The sequence below is a fragment of the Phyllobates terribilis genome, unplaced genomic scaffold (assembly GCF_046119375.1).
Source record: "Phyllobates terribilis strain yellow unplaced genomic scaffold, ASM4611937v1 Scaffold_3__8_contigs__length_932513732, whole genome shotgun sequence".
Classification (NCBI taxonomy): Eukaryota; Metazoa; Chordata; class Amphibia; order Anura; family Dendrobatidae; genus Phyllobates; species Phyllobates terribilis.
This window is the reverse complement of record NW_027362763.1, coordinates 625,742,314-625,758,203: the sequence shown is the minus strand read 5'-3', so window position 1 is coordinate 625,758,203 and position 15,890 is coordinate 625,742,314. Positions and strand designations below refer to the sequence as shown.

At 47.4% G+C, this 15,890-nt stretch overlaps 1 protein-coding gene across 3 annotated transcripts in view; it reads left to right on the top strand.

Annotated features, from left to right (window-relative positions):
• The window catches only part of KMO (kynurenine 3-monooxygenase), a 1,041,428-nt gene extending 1,040,002 nt beyond the window's left edge, over window positions 1–1,426 (top strand). For all 3 annotated transcript variants that reach the window (XM_073673271.1, XM_073673270.1, XM_073673272.1), the window contains one exon: window positions 1,108–1,426. In XM_073673271.1, the coding sequence (XP_073529372.1) occupies window positions 1,108–1,284 (177 nt within the window). In that variant the 3' untranslated portion in view covers window positions 1,285–1,426. The remainder of the gene's footprint in view (window positions 1–1,107) is intronic.
• The last annotated feature ends 14,464 nt before the right edge of the window (window positions 1,427–15,890 follow it).

The following is a 15,890-nucleotide window of genomic DNA, read 5'->3' as shown; positions in this document are numbered from 1 at the left end:
TGTGATCTGGTCATGGTGTGACGGTATGTGTCCCTTGTATGTGGTGGTATTGGTCTTGGTATAGTGGATTGTGTTGTGTATGGCGGCCATTTGTTCTCTCTGATATCAATAAGAGGAAGATTCGTTATTTCCAATAGAGGTTAATTGCTTTGACGTTTAACCCCTCCCTGTCCTGTGTCTATTACACAGTAGCAAATATGCACTTAGAGAGGTTCTCTAGTGAAAACAAGTAATCACCTATCTTAAGGCCACGTTCACATGTTCAGTATTTGGTCAGTACTTTACATCAGTATTTGGAAGCCTAAACCAGGAGTGAGTGATTAAATGCAGAAGTGGAGGCGTGTTTATATTATACTATTCCTCTGATTGTCCCACTCCTGGTTTTGGCTTACAAATAAGTGATGTAAAATACTGAACGTGTGAACGTGACCTAAGGATAAGTTATTGATTAGTGGGGGTCTGAATGCTGGGACCTGCACCTATCTGCAGAATGTGGAGCTTTTCTCCCCATTAGACTGGAGCTCATGTGCGACTTGACCACTGATCCATTCATTCCCTCAGTGGCTGTTCCTGTTTTTTTCTGGAAGCCCCAAAGAGAATGAATGAGGCTGCGGTCAGACGTCCCATCTGCCGCAGCATTTTAAAATGGGGATAAAAGTGCCCTGTCAGGTATAAAAGTTCCACATTCTAATGAATGGTGTGGTTTTCAATGGTCAGATTACACCGATCAATAAGATATCTCCTATCTAACCTGTGATTTGGTGATAATTTGTTTTCATCAAAGAACCCCTGTAATGTAAACTTCTGTAATTGTACATCCCAGTTATAGCGGTGCACAGTAGATGTGTAGGAGCCTCCTGTGATTTACAGTCGATGCTCCACAATAACAGGGGTAACGGATAACAGGTATTTGCATATAAATGTAGGGTGGGCCCCTAGGATCAATTCCTCCTGTGGGCCCCAGACAGCACAGTCCGACGACCCTCATCACATGTGTAAAACAAAAACAAATAATACTTATGAATTACATAATAGTACAATAATAACATTCTTAAAAAATAGTAGTGGAATTAATATACTGACAATATGTATATTTTTTTTATATAGGTTATAAATGCAGGACTTGTGACATTTGGTTGTTCAATGGCATGCTGTGGCACTTACCTTCTAATAAAATATCTGCCTGAAATCATGAAGAAGGAAACAATTTATCAACTTTCATTTAACTTGCCAACTGCTCGGTTCTTCTCCCTGCCAAATTTTGATTTTACAAAATGTTCTTGATGACACTAAAGCAGCTTATTTCTTGAAATATCCTTCTAAATTGGAAAAGAATGGCTACATGGGCTTTGCTGGGCTTTAGTCTATGAAGAGCTAGTTGTTATGCTTAATAAAAGATTTCCAAAAGCCAAATAAAATATTTTGAAACTGCTATGAAATTTCTTTATTTAATGTTGCTACATGGCATCTTCTGATTTCTTGGATTACAATATAAAGGTACAAACAACAATGGTGTGCAGGAGAAAAATCTAACAAAATTACAGAAACTTCAATACCTATATTATGCCACCTGAAAACAACAGTATTTGTTCGGCATATCATTATTAAGTGTTAACTGAAAGTCACTATCTACCTAAAACTTGGACAAAGTTCCATAAAGTCCTCCATACAGAATAATGGGCGCCACTTAGTCCTCACTACAGAATAATGGTCCCCACATATTCCTCCATACAGTATAATGGCCCCACATAGGGGCAGGGTCGGACTGGCCTGGTGGGGTATCGGGGAAATTCGCAGTGGGCCCTTGCTGTGGACAAGAGAGGGGGAAGAAGAATAAATAAAACAATTGTAAAAGCGCAGGCAGAGTATATGCAGGGGCACGCGTACGCTGTGTTCATTACCTGATTCGCCCCGTCACACGTCTCGATAAAGTTGACGATTGTGCGTCTGACGTCGCCGGCGTATGACGTCACTGTCATGCGCCGGCTGTGACAGGCGCACTCACGTTGGCCTCTGTTAGGTTGGCAGCAGCCATTTTAACAAGAGCGGGCCGGATATAAGACTAGGGCACCGCACGGTGCCGGGAGTGCAGGATGGTAAGTGGAATATTTTTCTTTCTATGTGTGGATGCGGCATGGGATGAGGGCCAGAAGAGATAAATGAGATGGGGGCCAGGATGCACATATGGGTGGAATGACGCCAGGACAAGGGATATATGGAGGGGTGGAGCCATGATGGATATATGTTATGATCTGCAACAAGTACTAAGGAAAGAAGGGGAAAGCTTTCCCTACAGTAAGACTAAGCTGAATCCCTACAATGTAGCGGGCTGCCTGTTCCTTGCGAACGGACCCACCTTAGTCCTAGGCTAGTCTGAATGATGACCTATAGAATAAAGGGAAGGGATCCCTAAAAGAACTAAGGACTGAAACACCTCCTGAACAGAGAAAGTTGTTGCAGAACACAAAAAGAAAAACTGACATAAAGGTACTAGAGGCCCCAAAGGACCAAGCGAACTGACAGAGATGGGCACAGAAGCACCTGGCTAGCAAAACAGTCAAACAACACTGAAGTCCAGCACAGCTAAAAGGCGGAGCTGGAATATAAAGGTAGATGGTCACGTGACCGCAAAACACAAGATTGAAAAAACAAACAGGAGGGTTCTAACAACATGTGGGGAGGGGGGGCCAGGATGGATATATGGGATGGGGGCTAGGATGGATATATGGGGGGTGAGCCAGGATGGATATATGGATGGGGACCAGGATGGATATATGGGATGGGGGCCAGAATGGATATATGGGGGGGTGCAGGATGCACATATGTGGGCCAAAACAAGGTACATATGGGGGCCAGGACAAGGGACATATTAGGTCCAGAATGGGGATATATGTGGGGTGGCAGGATGCACATATGGGGGCAAGGCTGGATACATGGCAACAAGGACAGGGCATATATAGGGGCCAGGCTGGACATATGGGGGCCAGAACAAGGGATATATGAGGGCCAGGATCGATATATGAAGCGGGGCCAGGCTGGACATATGGGAACCAGGACAAGGGAAATATGGGGGCCAGGATGCACATATGGGGGCCAAGCAAGGGACATATGAGGGCCAGAATGGATATATATGAGGGTGACAGGATGCACATATGGGGGCCATGACAAGGGATATATGGGGCAGGCCAGGATGGATATATGGGGGGGCCAGGATGGATATATGGGAGGAGGTTAGGCTGGACACATGGGGGCCAGGCTGGACAAAGGACATGGGGGGCCAGGCTGGGGGACCTAATTACTATTTGGGGGCCAGATTGAGGAGCATATAGTATTCACTTGTGGTGGCAAATGGGGAAAATAATTACTTTAGGGTCCAATTAGGAACATTATTACTTCTGTAATTTACTTTTTAGGAAATTGTTTTCCATGCGGGGGAACAAAAGGGAGTCCTGTCACTGTGCAGGGTGACACTATGTTGGTTTTTTTCTACATCTACGACTATGCCAGATGAAGAAAAAAGCGACATAGTGTCGCCCCGCACAGTGACAGTACTCCATTTTGTTCCCCCGCATGGAAAACAGCTTCCTAAAAAGTAAATTACAGAAGTAATAATGTTCCTAATTGAACCCTAAAGTAATTATGTTCCCCATTTGCCACCAGAAGCTAATAGTGGTGTATAAGTCGGGGGGGGGGGGGAAGTGAGGAATGTGATCTATAAGCGATCAGCTATTGATAACTGTGTGTTATTTTCTGCAGAGACAAGTCCTGGCTGGAAGAAGTGATGGCGGTCTGTGCCAGATAAAGAAAAGCGAAGATGAAGGACTTCACCTAGAAACTTCACTGGTGAGTCAGTGTATCACATGTACACTTACACTATACACTATATAGTATATACAGAGCTCCTGTGTATGTCACTGGTGACCACTGTATTACCTGTATTTTATATACAGAGCTCCTGTGTATAATGTCACTGGTGATTACTGTATTATCTGTACACTGACACTATATACAGGTCTCCTGTGCATAATTTCACTGGTGATCACAGTATTACCTGTACACTATACACTATATACAGAGCTCCTGTGTATAATGTCACTGGTGATCACTGTATTACCTGTACACTAACACTATATACGGAGCTCTTGTGTATAATGTCACTGATGATAATAACAGTGTTGTCAGTATTGTGGTTTGTATTCATGATCAGTATTGTAGTATTTGTTCACAATGTGGTGGTAATATGTAATTTGGTCATGGTGTGGCGATATATGTTCCTTGTATGTGGTGTTATTCGGTCACTATGTGGTGGCAATATGTGGTCTGGTCATAGTTACATAGATACATAGGTTGAATAAACCCCTACGTCCATCAATTGACAACCTTTGTCACTAATTTAACTAAAACCCACAATGTTATGTGTATCAAGGAAATCATCCTGCCCTTTTTAAAAGCCGTTATAGTGCCTGATATTACTACCTTTTGTGGTAGGGCATTCCACAGTCTGACTGTTATGGGGTTTGGTACTCACTCAGCCGCAGTTCAGGTAGGAACAGGAAACGTTTTCATAAAAATGTTCAGGCACCTGAACCGCACCAGGCACCATAAACCACTCAGCATACGCAAACAAAAAGACAGACTTTTCCCGCACAAAGGGAAAACACAAACGAAAAAATGTCCATACAATGTTGCAGGTTCGCCTGCTCAGGTCAGTGTCCAGTTCTCAAGGCCTTAGCACACACCAACACACTGAACATCTACACGTCTCCAGACACAGACACCAAATGAGACACTTGGCGTGCATTTTATTTACGACAAACCACGCCCCGGGGTGGGGATATGTGAGCAGCTACTCCCACCCATTTCTTATGATTGCTTGTAAAAATCAGCCCTGATACGCCCTATTAACCCTCTCAGAACTATACGTGCTGGAGCATACTTTTCCGGTTTTACATGACCGAAGCCATCAACCTCAGTGATGCATATCTCGCATTAAGGATCTGTCCGGCGGCCATCTTACATACCCCCCCCGCCCAAAGCCGGGGGGGGTAGCAAACAGTGGACCCTCGACAATGCGTCAACATTGCCATGCAGTTTCCCAGGCCTATGCTGTACATGGAAGCTGAAATTCTGAAGGGCTAGGAACCACCTGGTCACTCGGACTTTGTTCCCCTTCTTCTTGCTCATCCATCTGCATGGTGCATGGTCTGACACCAGTATCTCAGGGTGTCCAACACCCACTTGATGGCCAAACATTCCTTCTCCACTATGGAGTAATTCTTTTCACAAGAGGTCAGCTTCCGGCTTAAATACATTATGGGGTTCTTCCCTGTTAATCTCTTGTGATAGGGCAGCACCCAGCCCGACATCTGACGCGTCTGTCTGGACCACAAACTCCTTTGAAAAATCCGGTGCCCTCAACACTGGCTGTTTACACAGGGCTTGCATGAGTTCCTGGAAGGCCGTCATAGCTTCTGTAGACCACTTAGCCATAGCCGATTTTGTCCCTTTAAGGAGGTCTGTCAAAGAGTTAGCTGTCATGGCGAAGTTAGAGATGAACCGGCGGTAGTAGCCCACGATGCCCGGGAACGCTTTGACCTGTTTTTTTGAGAGAGGTTGTGGCCACCCCCGGATCGCTTTGCCTTTATTTATTTGGGGCTTTATTACGCCTCTGCCTACGACATAGCCAAAGTATTTTGCTTCCTCCATGCCCATGGCACATTTTGTTTGAGTTTATGGAAAACCCCGCCTTCCGTAGAGCGTCAAGTATTGCCTGGACTTTGCTCAGATGGCTTCCCCAATCCTGACTGTAGATCACAATGTAGATCACAATTAGATCACAATGTCATCCAGGTAGGCTGCTGTGCACTTCTTGTGAGGAGCTAGGATCCTGTCCATGGATCTCTGGAGGGTGGCTGGTGCTCCTTGTAACCCAAAGGCATCCTTGTGTACTGGAAGCATCCGTCTGGCATTGAGAAGGCAGTCTTCTCCTTGGCGTCTTGGAACATAGGAATTTGCCAATACCCTTTTGTGAGGTCAAGGGTGGTAATGTACCTGACCGGTCCTAACCTTTCAATCAGTTTGTCTACCCTGGGCATTGGGTAGGTGTTGAATTTTGAGACCTCGTTTCCTATAGTCATTGCAAAACAGCCATTCTCCATCTGGTTTCGGCACCAAGACTATGGGACTGGACCAGCCACTCTTGGACTCCTCAATGACTCCCAGGCTCAGCATCCGCTTCACTTCCTTCAAGATCACCTCTCGATGGGCTTAAGGAATCCGACATGGCTTCATGTTTACTCGGACATGAGGCTCCATAATGCACCGTCTCATGCTGCACATAACACATTTGCATCTCTGGCTGCTATGGGCATAAAAGGGGACAAACTTATGGTGTGGCACCCATGCTCCCCTGACCTCAACCCCATTGAGAACCTCTGGAGCATCATCAAAAGGAGTGTCTATGATGGCGGGAGGCAGTTCATATCTAAGCAACAGCTCTGGGAGGGTGTTCTGTCCTCATGCAATACAATTAAAGCAGAAACCATCCAAAACCTGACAAATTCAATGGACGAGAGAGTTCAGAAGCTCCTTTCGAACAAGGGGTCCTATGTGCAAATGTAACATCACCTAGAATAAAGTTTTGAGTTGAAAACTGTTTGATTTCAGTTTGTAATAACCTGCTAATGGTTATAATTTCAAAAATGACCATTTTTTTGTTCTTTATTAAAATGAAAAGGTTGAAAACTCTGCTGTGCATAATAATTTGGAACATGCATTTCGAGTGCAGTTTGAGTTTTTAATTTTTTTAAAAATATACTGTTATCATAAGCAGTTTGTACAAAAACCTTTCAATTGTACTCTAATAGTTATTTGACTGGAAAATTACAACGACTGCAATTCATATAGGTAATTTGGGAAAATCTGAGAAAATATTTGCATAATAATTTGGAACACAGTGTAGAGATGAGTGAATCTTTCAATGTTCAGTTCGTTCCAGTTCAGCGAACTTCCTGATGTTCACTGAATAATTTGCCGAATAATTCGCTGAAAGTACCGAACCCCATTGAATTCAATGAGAGGCAACACCAAACGCATACACAACACCTTCAAACGGGCCCAAAAGTTGCCAAAACAGATCAAATTAGGGGCAGACACCAGGAAAGTGGCATCAATTGACCCACAGTATAAATTTTATAATGGCGCAGCAGCAATTAGCCATGGACCATGCACGAGGTATCAGGGTCTGGGCCAGCATTTACAGCTTTGAATTGAACTTCAAATTAAGATGAGGTGGGTGAGGGATCGGTGTAGGCCTGCTGTGCTGGAAGCCCTGATACCAAATACAACAGCTCAAGCAGCTTGTATGCTCAGCTACACTCAGCAGATGGCAGAAAAATCAGTTTCATAGAGTAGTATTGGTACAAAAATTTAAGGATAGTAACACGGGTAGTTGACTGAAAGTAAGTGGAGGCCTGCCAGTGTCGGAGGCCTACTGCTACAGGCAACACACATGAAGAAGACCCAACCAGGAGTCTCCCCATTTCCAAAAATTAGGGGCTGACACCAAAAAAGTGGCATCAATTTCAGTAGAGTAGAAATAGTATAATTAGGACCCAAACCTCTTCCACTACAGCCAACCCAGCAGATGGAGACCCAACCAAGAGTCTCCACATTTCAAAAAATTAGCGGCTGACAGAACTAAAGTGGCATAAATTTCAGTAGAGTAGAAATAGTATAATTAGGACCGACACCTCTTCCCCTACAGCCAACCCAACAGAAGGAGACCTAACCAGGAGCCTCCACATTTCCAAAAATTAGGGGCTGACACCACCAAAGCAGCATACATTTCAGTAGAGTAGAAATAGTATAATTAGGACTCAAACCTCTTCTACTACAGCCAACCCAACAGAAGGAGACCTAACCAGGAGCCTCCACATTTCCAAAAATTAGGGGCTGACACCACCAAAGTGGCAATCATTTCAGTAGAGTAGAAATTAGTGTTGAGCGAGCACTAAAATGCTCGGGTGCTCGAAGCTCGGGCCGAGCTCTCCGTGATACTCAGGTGCTCGACCCGAGCAACGAGCCCAATGTTAGTCTATGGGAGACCCAAGCATTTTTGCGGCGGCACCCCCGGCAGTCTGTAGAAAGCCTAAAAAGTGCCCAAAACGATAGTGACAGTGTTCAAATGACATGGGGACAGCATGGGGATCGCCCCAGGAAGCATTTATGACACCCAGGTCACTGCTGTCAACAACATTGTCAGAGGTATTAAACCACTTTTACGGGCTCACAATAAAACGTTCAAAAACGAAACTGAAACAGTTTTTCTGTGAAATATGTTAAGGAACTTCCTTTCCAGGGTAAAGACTTGTGTATAAGGTAAAATAAATAACCAAAAACAAAAATACTCCTCCACACCTTGGGCTATGTTAACAAGTAGAATTTTTACCGTGACAAATGCATTCACCGGGAAATGTCATTTTAACATTTCACAATCTTATCGTATGTGCTGTGTGACACATGCATACTTTGCTGAAAAGATATGGGAACAGCATGGGGAAGACCCCTGGAAGCATCTCTGACACCCAGGTCACTGCCTAAAAGTGTGCCCATCAGAAGTGATCCTTGCCGCATCAGAAGATGCAGACGTGCAACTATCCCAGTGCAAGTCCTTGTCCCAGGGCAGTGTACAATTGTACCTCCCCCATTCCTTGCAATGCAAGCGCAAGTATGCAGCCTGCCACCCGCCCACCCCCAGGCTGCAATACCATACTGCTAGCTTGCACTTGAAATGGGGCCTTTTAGTTTGGAGGAGGCCGAAGCTGGCCACTACCTCATGGCTGCTTCGGCAGCGAGATATCCATACTCAGTCCCCAGCCGCCCGGCGGCCGGGTGTCCACGCTCGATCCCCAGCCGCCAGGCGGCGGCCGTGTGTCCATACTCAGTCCCCAGCTGCCCCGCGGCTGGGTGTCCACACACGGTCCCCAGCCGCCTGGGCGCTGCCAGGTGTCCATAAACGGTCCCCAGCCACCCCTATTTCTCCTGTGAACTTCCCCCACACTTTTCTTAGCCTGGCCTGCTTTAGGGCTGCATTGGACGAGCCCACCATAGAACCAGACTCCTCTGGTGGACCCTGGCTTGTCCATCAGGGGAGTTGAGAGTGCCAAGGTGAGGAGCATGATGATGATGATAGAAGTTAGCATCTGCTTTGTTTTCTTGGAATGCAAGCGTAAGTGTGCAACCTGCCACCCACCCACCCCCAGGCTGCAATACCATACTGATAGCTTGCTTGCACTTGAAATGGGGCCTTTTAGTTTGGAGGAGGCCGAAGCTGGCCACTACCTCATGGCTGCTTCGGCAGCGAGGTATTCATACTCAGTCCCCAGCCGCCCGGCGGCCAGGTGTCCACGCTTGGTCCCCAGCCGCCAGGGGGCGGCCGGGTGTCCATACTCGATCCCCAGCCGCCCTGCGGCCGGGTGTCCACACATGGTCCTCAGCCGCCTGGGGGCGGCCGGGTGTCCATAAATGGTCCCCAGCCGCCCCTATTTCTCCTGTGAACTTCCCCCACACTTTTCTTAGCCTGATAGTTTGCTTGCACTTGAAATGGGGCCTTTCAGTTTGGAGGAGACCGAAGCTGGCCACTACCTCATGGCTGCTTCGGCAGCAAGGTATCCATACTCAGTCCCCAGGCGCCCAGCGGCCGGGTGTCCACGCTTGGTCCCCAGCCGCCAGGGGGCGGCCGGGTGTCCATACTCGGTCCCCAGCCGCCCCGCAGCCGGGTTCCCACACACGGTCCCCAGCCACCTGGGGGCGGCCGGGTGTCCATAAACGGTCCCCAGCCACCCCTATTTGAAGGACAGCCTAACCACAAACACGTGGACAAGTGAATGTGGCCAGGGATGGTCCATCTGACTGACGCCGTCACACTGGGTTAATATTGTGGAAGCCGGGACACAGTTGGACACTGGGATGCAACACGTCCTCCAGACATAGAGGATTGTGGGTCCTGGGTCAATCAGGCTTCAACACAAAGTTCAGAAGGTAGACAGCAGCAGTGGTCGGCCTCCTACACAACGAGTAAATTATTCATGATCATGACGCCATCCATCTCCTTAGCTTTCTGTTCCTTGGAATGCAAGCGCATGTATGTAGCAGTGGCTAGGCCTGAGGTGGTCAGCGTTTTGGCGCATATCCTACCTCCTCCAAGGATTGCTGGATGTTTTCCTGCTACTATCCCAGTTCTATGACTCCCGTTAAAACAAAGCTTCAGGTGATGAATGATGGATGAGGTGGTGGCAAAGGAGAAAGAGCAGGAGGAACAGGGACCATTCACATCAATATCAGGCCAGTCAACCACACATGTCTTGTAGGATATGTTTCTGTAACAAAAGGAGCGGTTCGGCTACACAGTTATAGGGCATACAGTGAGTGCAATGCCTACCAAAAATTTCGAGGCACTCCAATGCCCCTTGGAAATGACATGGAGGTCAGAGGGCCTTAACTAAACCGTTTTTTCCATTTATAGCAACTGGGTCTCCTGTGCACTGTTGGCCTAAGCAGTGAATGGAAGGCTTTCCAAAAATTATGAGGAACTGCAATGCCCCTTGAAATAGATGTGGATTACAGCATACTAAAAACCCATTATTGGGGAGTGGGTCTCCCTTAGTGTTCGCCTATGCATTGAAAAGCAAAAGCTGACTAAAATTAGGAGGAAATGCAATGCCCGTTGGAAGAGTCGTGGAGGTTAAAGTTAATTAAAAACAACATTTCAATGCCCCTTGGAAGAGCTGTGGAGTTCATAGTGGTTTAAGAAGACGCTTTTAATGCCCCTTGGAAGAGACGTGGAGGTCGCAGTAGCTTAACAAGACGGTTTTAATGCCCCTTGGAAGAGACGTGGCGGTCGCAGTAGCTTAAAAAGACGGTTTTATTGCCCCTTGGAAGAGACGTGGAGGTCGCAGTAGTTTAACAAGACGGTTTTAATGCCCCTTGGAAGAGACGTGGAGGTCGCAGTAGCTTAACAAGACGGTTTTAATGCCCCTTGGAAGAGACGTGGAGGTTGCAGTAGGTTAACAAGACTGTTTTAATGCCCCTTGGAAGAATGGTGGAGGTCGCAGTAGCTTAACAAGACGGTTTTAATGCCCCTTGGAAGAGACGTGGAGGTTGCAGTAGCTTAACAAGACTGTTTTAATGCCCCTTGGAAGAATGGTGGAGGTCGCAGTGGAATAAAAAGACAATATCAATGCCCCTTGGAAAAGTGGTGGAGGTCGCAGTAGCTTAACAAGACGGTTTTAATGCCCCTTGGAAGAATGGTGGAGGTCGCAGTGGAATGAAAAGACAATATCAATGCCCCTTGGAAAAGTGGTGGAGGTCGCAGTAGCTTAACAAGACGGTTTTAATGCCCCTTGGAAGAGACGTGGAGTTCAGAGTAGCTTAACAAGACTGTTTTCATGCCCCTTACACGAGCCAGGCAGTACAGCATATTAAAAACATTATTCCCATTATTGGGGAGTGGGTCTCCCATAGTCTTTGCTTATGCCTTCCAAGCAAAAGCTGCCAAAAATTAGGACGGAGGAACTTGCAATGCTGGCAAACAAGAGCCATGCAGTACAGCATATTAAAAACATTATTCCCATTATTGGGGAGTGGGTCTCCCATAGTCTTTGCCTATGCCTTCCAAGCAAAAGCTGCCAAAAGTTAGGACGGAGGAACTTGCAAAGCTGGCAACACGGACCACGGTCACCCTGATGGTATAGTGGGGTTGGAGGCTGAGGATAAGGAGAAGAGCAAAATAAAGCCGAAATGAGGAAGCGTATACCCATGTGTGGGTGCAACATAGTAACATAGTTTGTAAAGCCGAATAAAGACTTGCGTCCATCAAGTTCGACCTGTTAGTTCTGTAATTGCTAAAGTTGATCCAGAGGAGGGCAAAAACCTCAAATGATTTAGCCAGTCTTCACCTGAGGAAAAATTCCCTCCCGACACTGAAACCAGCAGTCAGAATAAATCCCTGTATCAACCTACTATTTTATTTTATTTTTAAGTATATGCTGAAAGCGGTGCATGGGAATACACCTCCCGAAATAACACAGTGGATTTGACTTTGTTACTCTGCTGTCATTTGGTGGTGATGAGAAGTTTGGCCCAATCCAGCCCTTTTTCATTTTGATAATGGTCAGCTTGTCAGCATTGTCAGTTGACAGGTGAGTGCGCTTATCAGTTATAATTCCCCCAGCGGCACTAAAAACACGCTCCGATAACACGCTAGCAGCAGGGCAGGCCAGGACCTACAAGGCGTACAGAGCGAGTTCATTCCAAGTGTCCAGCTTGGATACCCAATAATTAAAAGGCACAGAGGAATTACGGAGGACGCTGGTACGGTCGGCAAGGTACTCCCACACCATCTTTTGAAACTTTCCATTCCTTGTGAGAGTACCCTGCGCCTCAGGGCCTGTAAGCTGGGCGGGTCTCAGAAAACTGTCCCAGAATGTTGACAGTGTTCCCCTGCCTCTGCTGGATTGGAGTAGCGTCTCTCTCGCCGTACACCTGTACGAACTGTGACCTCTGCCGCTAGCGTGTTCAGATGGGAACTTTTTTAACAGTTCTGCAGCAAGGGCCTTCTGGTGCTGCCACATTTTTGTAGACCTCTCCACCTCAGGAATAAGAGAGTGAAAGTTCTCCTTGTAGCGGGGGTCTAAAAGTGTCAACAAACAGTAATGACTGTCACCCAACATTTTGACAACGCGAGGGTCACGGTTAAGGCAGTGTAACATAAAGTCAGCCATGCGTGCCAGACTGGTAGCGGGCAAGACTTGCGTGTCCTCACCAAGATGACGACTGACCATGCTCTCCTCCTCCTCTTCCCCCCTGTCCTCAGGCCACCCACGCTGAACCGACTGTATTACAGTTGTACAGGTACTACCGTCTACAGCGCATGATACCAGCTCCTGTTCTTCCTCCTCCTCCTCCTCCTCTCCCTTATTGTCCCCCAATGCACATTGGGATGAGATGAGGCTGGGCTGTGTGTAATCTCCCATTACGGGTTCTTGATCCATCTCATCATACTCTGGCTGCAATGCCTCCTCTTTAATTCTCTGCAGAGAGCGTTGCAAAAGACAGACAAGTGGGATGCTGACGCTAATGATGGCGTCATCGCCACTCACCATCTTGGTGGACTCCTCAAAGTTTATCAGGATGGTACATATGTCAGACATCCAGGTCCACTCCTGAAGTCTTATGGCCTTGTTGCAGCTGGTACTCCACAACTGCTCTCTTCTGCTCACAAATCCTTTGCAACATGTGGAGGGTAGAGTTTCAACGTGTGGGGACATCACACACCAGTCGGTGTGCCGGAAGCTGCAAACGCTGCTGCAACACAGCAAGGGCGGCAGAAGCTGTAGCCAACTTCCGAAAATGAGCTGACAGGTGGCGTACTTTGACGATCAGATCTGGCAACTCGGGGTACGATTTAAGAAACCGCTGAACCACGAGGTTAAGCACATGAGCCAGGCATGGTACGTGTGTGATCTCGCCTCGCCTCAGAGCCGCCACCAGGTTACGGCCATTGTCGCACACGACCATGCCTGGATGTAGGTTCAGCGGTCTCAGCCACAGATCTGCCTGCTCTTTCACAGCTGTCCACAACTCACAAGCAGTGTGAGGTTTATCACCTAAGCTTATGAGTTTCAGCACAGCCTGTTGCCGCTTGGCTGAGGCAGTACTGCAGTGCTTCCAGCTTGTAACTGATATGGTGATATCTGAGATGGAGGCTGAACATGAGGAGGAGGATGATGCGCAGGAGCTGTACACTGTGGGGGCAACTCTGACTGACATAGGGCCCGCAATCCTCGGTGTGGGGAGGATGTGTTCCGTCTCAAGGTCTGACTGGGTCCCGGCTTCCACTATGTTTACCCAGTGTGCCGTCAGGGAGATGTACCGTCCCTGGCCACAAGCAATTGTCCACATGTCCGTTGTCAGGTGGACTCTCCCAGTAACTGCGTTGTTGAGGGCACGGCAGATGTTTTGGGACACGTGCTTGTGTAGTGCGAGCATGGCACACAGGGCAAAATAGTGTCGGCTGGAGACCGAGTACCGAGGGACGGCCACCGCCATAAGGTTGCGGAAGGATTCCGTCTCCACCAACCTAAAAGGCAGCATTTCCAATGCAAGCAGTCGTGAAATGTGCGAATTTAGGACTGTGGCCTGTGGGGCGTTGGCTGCGAATTTGCGCTTTTGTTCAAAGCTCTGGGATATGGACAATTGAACGCTGCGGTGGGACGTGGACATGGACGTTGATGCTGTTTCTTGAGAAACTGCCATAACAAGTGAAGACTGAGAGTAGGGGGCATCTTTGCATGCAGTATGGACAGGGGATTGCCTTGCACACAAAACAGGGGGTTCTGTTACATGCACAACAGCGGAAGAAGCAGTGGTGACACCCGCTGACACTGGTCGTGGACCCTGGGGTTTGCCCCACAAAGTCGGGTTCTTTGCTGACATGTGCCTGATCATGCTGGTGGTGGTCAGGCTGGTAGTTTTGTCACCCCTGCTGATGCTGGCAAGGCAGGTGGTACAAATGGCCTTTTTGGGGTTATCAGCAGAGTCTTTAAAAAATTCCAGACTCTGGAAGACCTACCGGTTGTACTGGCAACGTCCCTCATGTTGGTGTTACGGGGAACTGTTGCCCGCCTTCTGTGTGCGGCCACCACACTGCTTCTTCCTGCCTGTTGGGGTACTCTGCCTCCCTCCTCCTGTGTGCTGCTGGCCTCGCTCTGCGTGTCCTCCTGCCACGTTGGGTCAGTTACTAGATCATCCACCACCTCCTCCTCTTCTACTTGCGCACCACGATCCTCCTCCTCACTTCGTGGCAATTGTGTCTCGTCATCGTCTACCTCTTGTGACAAATTGCCAGCGACGACTTCCTCTGGCCGTGGCTGTTCAAATATTTGGGCATCTCTACATGGGATCTCCTCTTCCGCCACTTCAAGCGGAGCGGGGGACGGGCACAAATATGGAAATGGACCAGTGAACAGCTCTTCAGAGTGTCCAAGTGTGGGATCAGTTGCTGTCTGACAAAACTCGGCATGGTGGGAGGAAGGAGCATCAGGGTGAGGAGGAGTATGTGGTCGAGACTCACGGCTACTAAAACTTGACCGTGTGGAAGACAGACCGGAGGTGGTGGTGCCCCGGTAACTGGAAGTATTATCTGCTATCCAATTAATAACCTGTTCACACTGATCAGTTCACAATACTGGTGTTGTAGTGTGCTTCCCTAGTAATTCAGTCAAGATGTGGGAGCGAGAAGATGTGGCTGTTGGTTGTGGCACATTTTCACCTTGGCCACGGCCCCTTCCTCTACACGCACCATCACCAGAACGTCCAGCTCCACGTCCCTTGCCACGCACCTTGGCCATTGTAAATTAAGTAAAATAGCTTACACTCGCACTATCAATGGAAAAAGGGTAATAAAAAGGAGATTAGAACCGTGGAAGAGGAAAACCACAGTTCTATTTCTCTGACCTACATCAGACTCTTTTAAACAGATATATTTGTGTCTGAACAGTCAGGGAGACACTATTACTGTTTTTTTTTACGGCAAAAAATGCCAAAAGCAGGATAATACAGAGATTTGACCCGTGGAACTGCAAAACCACAGTTCTATTTCTCTGGCCTACACCAGACTCTTTTAAACAGATATATTTGTGTCTGAACAGTCAGGGAGACACTATTACTGTTTTTTTTTACAGCAAAAAATGCCAAAAGCAGGATAATACAGAGATTTGACCCGTGGAACTGCAAAACCACAGTTCTATTTCTCTGGCCTACACCAGACTCTTTTAAACAGATATATTGGTGTCTGAACAGTCAGGGAGACACTTACAGTTTTTTTTTAC